The sequence below is a fragment of the Epinephelus lanceolatus genome, chromosome 11 (assembly GCF_041903045.1).
Source record: "Epinephelus lanceolatus isolate andai-2023 chromosome 11, ASM4190304v1, whole genome shotgun sequence".
NCBI classification, from domain to species: Eukaryota; Metazoa; Chordata; class Actinopteri; order Perciformes; family Serranidae; genus Epinephelus; species Epinephelus lanceolatus.
In genome coordinates, this window is record NC_135744.1 from 28,769,886 (window position 1) to 28,778,528 (window position 8,643).

Sequence of the window (8,643 nt, forward strand, 5' to 3'; positions counted from 1 at the left end):
AGAAGTTACATGCACACAGAAAAAAGCTATTCCGAGCCCTGTGAGTTGCATACATCTGTAAATATGCTACACAGCTATATTAGGTTTGAATATCACAATGCCAATTTTGAATCAAAAGCATTATTGGTCATCTGTTGACATGACTTTTGGTATTTTAATTTAACTAATGTATTGCCACAAAACCTTTTCTTTCAAAATATCTTTCCCTCTCAGCAAACACAAAACAAGCAGACATGTATCAGATTTCATCTTTTATTCATAATTTACACATTCTCTCTAAATCATTTCTTATTTTACAAGTTTAATTACAAGTTATGCTCATGTTACGCCACAAGTCGCATAGACCAAGATCTAAGAGCCTTCCCATGCTCGTCACACTTTGGGTCCACCAAACCATGACATTGACTAGCTAACAAAGAATTAAAGTGCAGACAGAAGTAAACCTCAATGAGAAATACTGTTCCTTATTTAGGTTTGAAGACATCTATGCTGAGGCAGATGGTGCAGCGAATTAAGGTTAGTAATCAAGTGACCTATATCTCAGTCAAAAGTCCCAAGACAAAATGATTGAGCGAAGATACTGTGTGCTGCGAAGCAAATTCACATAAGCCAAAAGTGATGCCTGAGATCCATTAATCCACCACATTTAATGAAGTAAAAGGCTTACTGATTTGCTTTACAACCTTCAAATCCCGGAAAATGTAATGATAACACTGCACTGTGGGACAGGCCTACACTAAGAGATCATCAATTATAATGCTTAAACTTCCGGCTTTAAAATAAATTTAAATCAGTCTTCGGATGTTATGAAGCTCAATTTGAAGGATGTTAACATCAAGAATAATTTTGAGACTGGGTGCTAGCTATTCTGTGCACAACAGCATTTTAAAGTTGCAAGATTGTTTAGCATAGATATGTTTAGCATCATTTTTCCAGATACAAGGCACCCATTTCAGTAGAACTGCCAAAACCATGACCACATTGATCAAACTACACAACTCCTGCAATACTGTGCATTTCAAGTAAACAGAGAAGTCTTTGCGAAACTGGTGTTGCAGAACAGCAGTTGACAAACCAAAGGCCTGTTACAATCACAGTCAGATGTTTGAGCAACCACAAGGTATAACAGAACTCTTCAGACTCAATGTCAGGTTCACAAAGTCAGCCAACTGTCAAAAGTAATGAGTAATAGCTTAGGGGACTTTGTCATTGAACAAATTCAACAGTCCTTGTTGACCAACTAGTAACAAGAAAGACACATTTTTTCGGCTCAATTTCATTTTTTTTTGGTCATATTGCTTTTTCCTCACCCACACATTCAGTCCAAACTTCCTCAGATCAACAGAGGGTTTTTCTGGCAGCCCGGGCCAAGTTCCCTCCAAAACCGTGGAGTAGGTCACACTGCTCCAGCTCATCATACCGCCCGCTTTGCAGAAAGCAGAGCAGTGTAGTTTTGCATGTCTCTTTGCAGGGCTCTGACACATGTCCTTTATGTCTGAGGTACCAGAACTTTTGGAAGACCCGGTCATCTTTTATAAAGGTCTGCATCAGCCCGTTGTAGTCGGAGGGGAACAGACTGGTCAGACCATAAGCCTCTGTGGCGCGGTACAGCAGTGTCCACTTGGGGTTCTGCTCCGGGCCACGTGGATCTCCTGGACTGTGGTTTACCTCTGTGAGATTCAGGATGTAGGTTTCATGGTCAAGCACCAGCCGAGAGCTGCCTTGGTAATTCCCATCCACATAGTAGACTCGGAAACCTGGAACAAGAAAAAGGATTACAATTTTTTCACTGTGTGCTGCTTCTGAAAATGTTGGGAGAACACTCAACTTGTTTATGAACTCACCTGGGTTAAGATTAACGTAAGTAGTGACACTGGGAGCAATGAATGCCACTCCCAACGGGCGGGTCATTGTTTCCTCATCATAAAACATTTGGAACTCATCCATGTGTGTGTGGCCAAAAAACTGTCCGGTAATTGTACTTTCATATCTGGGAAAAATGGGATATCAAACAAAAAGAGAAAACTTTACAACTAGTCTCATGTCTTTTTGCAAAAGGTCAGACTGTTGCATGCAGCTACTTTAACCACAGTAGGTCACTGACCTTTAAATTAAAAGCAAAACAACTTGTATCTACATTTAAGTGGACTCACAAAACCACACAAGCATCTATCTAAAGACATCTGATCCAGCCATGCAAACGAAGAGGAAGTGAAACACGTGTTGCTGGTAATAAGTCAACCACAAGCTTATTTGACTACAGATAATCTGGGTAGATTTACCATATACTGGCATTGCACTTAAAATATATGACAGCTACTGCACAATAGACAGCAGCTATGAACTGACATTGGGGACATTAGTGTTACTTATTAAATTCACTGCTGAGTGTACATAACTTCATGTCCTCTAAAAAAGATGTACTGCAACTGCACTACAACAATTTCTAACAGTTGTGGGGTTTTGCATTTTTTTTGTTTTATGTGATTAATGTTGCTACCTGTTGACAATGTGATAGTAGTTCCAGCTCCAGCTGCCAAGACACAGGCCAGGTGGAATGTGACCAATGATATGTACCTAAATTAAGGAGGAAATGACACCACATAGAAGAACATTATTGCACCAATAAACAAACATTTCATTGCAATCGCATGTTCAGTTCCAGTGATAAAAGGGAAGTAAAACAAGAAAGCCATAGAGTCATTATCCACATCCAGAATGAAGCACGTGGCTAAGGTGGGACATGAACCTGAGCCTCATTGATTCCACAGTAAGTGTTTTATTAGCTTTGCAATGTCTGCTCTTATTTATTTTCATTTTGTATTACCTCTTCTATTTTAAACGTATCCTCTTGCACTGTCTGCACCGTGGATCAATTCAAAGTGAAATGTTGTTCTGATTCTCTGTATGCCTGTTACATAACTGCAGAATTGATAATAAAGCCTCTTGAATCTTGATTTTTTTTTGTACTTGTAGACAACAGTTTTGGTATCTGTAGCTAATCTCCCTCTTCATGACAACTGTATGGGGGTGAATTTTTATATGAGTCACCCATTTACATTTTGTTAAGGCTTAAAATTATAGTCATTATCAAGAGTGGGCCACTTTGAGTGACAGGCTGTCTGTAGACATTGTCCTCAGCTTCTCAGTCATAACCACCCCTCACTCCAAACTTGAAGCTTTAAAATGAGAGTCAACAAACCAATGGGTGATGCACAGGAGCTATGTCCATTATGTTTTACAGCCAATGGGCATTCCTTCAGTTTTGGGAAGCAGACAGGAGTACCGCCACGGAAGCTAAGTGATGTACGGCTGTGGACAGGGGCAGCAGCAAAACATATTTAAGCCAAGCATATGGTACATTGAGAATACTGCTTTACCTTACCTTCAGACATCCATTTCAGACAGGGAAACCAATTTACAGTTTACTTCCTCATCTATGCTCTTTTCAAAATTATCAGACTCCACTGATAAAAACAGTCATTTTAGCTCGCTAAACACAGGAGCTGCTGGTCTACCGTTGCATCTGTTAATTTGTGTTATTGTGTGACGTTGGTGATTCTGTATTAATCCTTTTAAATGCCAAAGTCACACAATAACACAAACAAACTAATTGGTCAAAGCAGCAGTGAATCAGCAGCTCCTGTGTTTAGTAATATCAAATTACTGTTTTTCTCAGAAGAGTCTGGCTTTAAAGAGAGTGATGCAATGGCTTCAGTTACCCATCGGAAATCGCTGTGTGATGGCAAGGTAAAGCTGTGAAAATATTCCCAAATATAGCATGCACTTAAACTGATTTTTAGTGGGACATTGTTTAGGGGGCTAAATTACATAAAGAGTTGTACATTCCTTAGCTTCTGTTTCGGTACTCATGCCAGCTTCTCCAAACAGGGTACATGCAAACCGATGTCTACTGTATGTAAGACACTTTTAGGGATGCACCTAATATTCGGTAACCGAATATATTCCAGTTCCGGATATTGCAAAAAAAAAAAAAAAAAACCAAACACAGATTTGGTATGCAGTGGAATAAGTGAAAAGCAAGGCCGAATAATAGCGGCGTGTTTTGATAACGCAATCAAACAGCGTGCAGTGAGGGACGGAGTAAAATGTCGGCAGTGTGGCGATATTTTACTCCGTCCATCACCGCACTCGCATTTGCGACTAAAAATAGTTTTGTGTGGGCAAAATAAATCATTTAGCATGCTGTGCGAGTACAGACTTCAACCAGCAGCAGAAACAAAACGGCAAATCCCGCCGGTTGTGGGTTGAACGGGGGTCACAGACACGGACAGGAATACGTATTCCTGTCAAATACAGTGGCACATGATAACGGCTTACCGGCGACGGAGAAGACCAGCTCTAGGTGAATAACTTATTGTCATGAATGCCCAAAAGTACCTGAACAGCTGAGCCATGGCGGCACACAGTATGTGGCGTATCATAGGAGAAACGAGCCGTTCACATTTCTCTCTCTGTGGCAGGTAACGGCTCACAAACCTCACCACACTTTAGGGACTGTTCTTTACTTATGAAGGGACTTGTCAGGGGAGGAGGGTGGCTGGTTGCTTTTTATTTCACTTATTTATTTTGATCCCCCTATGTTCATCACTTATTGATGCTGTTTTTGAAGTATGAATAAGTCAATAAGTAATTTATTCCATTGAAATATCATTGATGTATTATAGAAAAGTGATTTATCTTTTTATAAATGACAAAAGGCACATCTGCCTCATTTTTGCTGTGGTATAGTGATACTACTCAGAACCGTGATACTTTCACTGGTATCGTAACGTGGGTCCCAATTTTGGTACCCTGACAACACTAAACTCGGTATCCGACCAAGCGTTTATTATTCGGCTTCGGCCACAAATTTTCATTTCGGTGCATCCCTACTTACTATAGATAACTACCTCACATGTTTCCCACTTATAAATGATTCAAACTATCCCTTTAAGCTACCTAAATAGCCCACTCACCTTCTCCCCCTTGTCCTCACTTTCCTGGAGAATATGGACCAGCCACTGCAGCTGGTTAGCAGGATCTGTAGAGTTCACCATCAGCCAAAAGTTTTCTCGAGCACAAAAGTTCATGTTCAGAGAGACCACCCTCAGACCAGGCTGAATTTCCACTGTGTAGAATCCTCCATATCTGAAATGACATCCAAAGACATAGGTCAAGGATTCAGAAAGTCAAAATCACCCTCGCAGGCACCCATCAAAATTCCAAACCCTCTTGATAGGGAACAATATTCAGAGAAATGTGACCACTTCTGTTTGCAAAGCAGAGGGATGTGAACGTCAACCAAAGTAAAACTACAAGAGCAAACATGTGACATAAACAGTTCCTACTTTATAATCTAACACAAAGCCGTTGCGTGATGTTACTCTTTAACAACAGAGCTTACGTCTTATCTGCAGGGTGGCCCGACCTGCACAACAATGTCAACATGCAATAACCACTTAAATATGATAAAAACAAGACTATCAAAAACCTCAAAGTCTGTAAAGCCTGCTCTGGTAACCATGGTGCCCATTCCTCTGCCATGGTGTTGTAGAGCCAGGCGCTGGACCTGTTGCCATGAACAAAGGGTGGCGGGAAGCTGTTTACAGGTGTACTCTCGTGGTTCCCTACAGCAGGGTAAACTGTCACATTTGCTCCCAGGTATCTGGACAGAAGATAAGAGGAAGAATCAAAAGCTGTTTGGATCAGGCAACACATGACAAACATATGACCAAAGCAGCCGCAGAAACAGTTATGTTTCGAGTCCGAGAACAAGACCAGTTTGAAGTTAAATTAGGGCAACTGCATTATCCAGAAATTCTAATAATATCAATGTTCTAACATTTCAAAACCATGTTACACAAATTATTCTATTAAAAAAATACTCTGATGGCTGAATGGTTAAGTTATCTGCACTAATAGTTAGACCGCATGCCCATTATGCTGCGTGTGAAAGGAGCAATAATGTTTATCTTATGTAAATCCTAAAGAGAAATTACTTATGGATGAGCCTGGAGATAGTTGTAAGCTCAGACAGCTGCTGTTTCCTGGTCTGAGCCCAAACATTGTGTGCTGGTATGTCTCCAGTCCAGTAGACCCAGTCCCAGGGTCCGTCTCTGGCAGCATTCTCCAGGAGGTTTTCCACCGTCCACCGAGGCAGGTCACACTTACTGTAGGTTCCCCAGTACCCAGCCTCCCTCCGCCTCCAGCTGGGGGAGCCTGAGTCTTTGCGACAACACAGAGGGGCCTTGCAGTCTGCTGCGCTGCCGACTACATACTCCTGTAGGGAGGGGATTATTTTTAGAAGCAGGGCTTGATCCAAAACAAAGTCAGGTGACCAAAATCCTCCTAGCATCTTCTGCTTAGTCACTACAAATGTCCCAGGAAAATGGTAACTTTACTTTCAGCTAAACAGACAGATTTTTAGACGGATAACACTCACCTGGTCCCAGTGGATGTCTGTTAGAAACAGGACCCTGCTCTGTGGAGAACCAGGTTTGGGAAGAGAAGGTGGTGTGACAGGGGGCTTAGGGACCTTTGGCAGGGTGATGTTCCAGGGGTCGTAGATGTCAAATTTGCCGCAGGAAGGGCCCACCAGCAGGGCGCACGCTTCACTGGGCCACAGTAAGGACTGCTGCAGAGCCCGGATGAAGTCAGCCCTGAACAACTCTGTTATTTCTCGACACACTTGCTCATCAGCCAGATGGAGACGGATACATGCCTCACCAACTGCATGTGCTACTCGCTCTTCATTTACGTCACTCTAGAAGAGGTAACAAAGGCAGAGCAGGATGAGGTTAGAGGTGTGACAGCACAAGTAAATGTAACAGTAAACCTGAAGGGGCCTTTGTCAAGAGCTTTTACTCACCGATGTCAAAACCTCAAACTTCCTGAAAAATGAGCCAAGCTGAAACTGAACTGAATCATCTAAAATTCCAACTTACTAGACCACAATGTAACACTTGACATTATGGACAAGTCACACGCTTGGATGCGTGCAGCACTGAAGTGTAATATTTACACTTCTGATTTGAATGAACATGAATCTGGCCAATTCTGAAAGCATGTTTTTTAAGGTCAACAGCTGCAGCTGCTGGATGACAGGAGCACTTGAGGTCGACAAAGAGACCATATGATCAAGAAATCTCAAGAATGCGTTTGTGCTAAAATCAGCTATGAACACCAGGAGATATAAAAAGAAATCCCATTTCTCACTTCTTCAAGGGGCAGAGGAAGAACTGGACTTTCCCCATATGGAAGTATTGGTGCTGCGTGTCACTTTCGTTTGCAAACTTGAGTAACCCCATATAAATTAATCTTCTAAGTAGTCTGTCTGCACTGAGCAACAGGATTCTGGTCATATTATCATCTTACCAGACTAACCGTGCTCATATCTTAATCCTTTAATAAATAAATTATATTAAATTCAATATTTCCAAACTGAGAGAAGCTACAAATATCCGTGACATCTGACAAGGAAGTTCGTGCAACCATTTCCCCCATACTTCGGTAAACAGGAGGTCAGACATATTTGCCTGGTTATAAAAAGAACAGACGCACGCAAACTAATTACGGGAACAACATTTTGATGCATTTAAAAACATTAATCTTTCATTTACCATTATTATATATTAGGACTCTGACACTACAGTTTATCTTGACTCCGGTTTAATTTCAGTTTTTGCTACACTGATTAAGGTGTTTATTTTGGAGGCTGCAGATTGTGGTGCTGTTGCATTGTTTTGTGTCATACTGAGAGCTGTAATTTAACATGCTTATATAAACTAGGGTGGACAAAATTTCAGATGGTTAAAACACCTGCAGAGTAACCATAAAAATCATCACTGAACAGGGGTGGGATTTACAGCAGGATTGCTCTACTGGTTTTAGCAAGGTGTGCCTACTAAACTGGCAACTGAGTCTATAAAAATACCTTGCTAATGATACATGTATATTCCAATATCCTCTTTAGTAGCCTGAGTACGAGACATGTTAAAACCTTACCAGAAGGGCGATATCAACGATGGTGAAGAGTGCTTTGCACAGGGGGCAGGTAACATTTCTCCAGTTGAACCCGACCCCTGGAAGACTAAACTGCTCCATGAACACCATCCTGGGCTGCTCTGAGGTCGGTGCTGGACGGCAGGACCCAAACATCATTAACACCAGGGTGCAGGTTATCAGCCCCAGCAGCGAGGGGAGCCTCATTGTCTTCGTCTGCAGCCTCTGTGAGGGACAAGAACCAGGACAAAATGAAAGTAACACTCAGCGGTGCAGTTTAACCCCTTAACTTGAGAGTATGAGTCTCATGCTGCACCCACAGGCAAATTTAAAGGGGTATCGACACAACGCCGGATAACAGGCTGCTAACAATGTAGCTAGCTAGCTGGTGTTTTGCCAGTACCTCCCAAAAAGTGCAGACCGGAGTGTCGTCGTCGTCGTCGTCGTCTTCCCCAGGTGAGGTGGACACAGGCAGGGCAGGAGGTTCAAGAGAGTCCCGCTTCCTCGTCCACAAAGTGTACAAAACAAAGGTAGACTAGAGCTGTTGAAGGCTCGTCGGTCGGCAGCACTCTGCTAACAGATGTTATGGTGTGAGTGTCTCCTCTGCTCGGCTCGGTCTTGTGAAAGGCGCAGACAGTC

At 42.2% G+C, this 8,643-nt stretch overlaps 1 protein-coding gene across 1 annotated transcript; it reads right to left on the bottom strand.

Annotated features, from left to right (window-relative positions):
- Window positions 1-238: 238 nt before the first annotated feature.
- Window positions 239-8,643, bottom strand: smpd1 (sphingomyelin phosphodiesterase 1). Its single transcript, XM_033609767.2, has 9 exons — window positions 8,408-8,643; window positions 8,008-8,229; window positions 6,446-6,766; window positions 6,003-6,283; window positions 5,495-5,668; window positions 4,980-5,151; window positions 2,501-2,577; window positions 1,845-1,990; window positions 239-1,757 (listed from the first exon to the last, which is right to left on the bottom strand). Exons 2-9 carry the CDS (start codon window positions 8,209-8,211, stop codon window positions 1,339-1,341), a joined length of 1,794 nt encoding a protein of 597 aa, XP_033465658.1. The 5' UTR covers window positions 8,212-8,229; window positions 8,408-8,643; the 3' UTR covers window positions 239-1,338.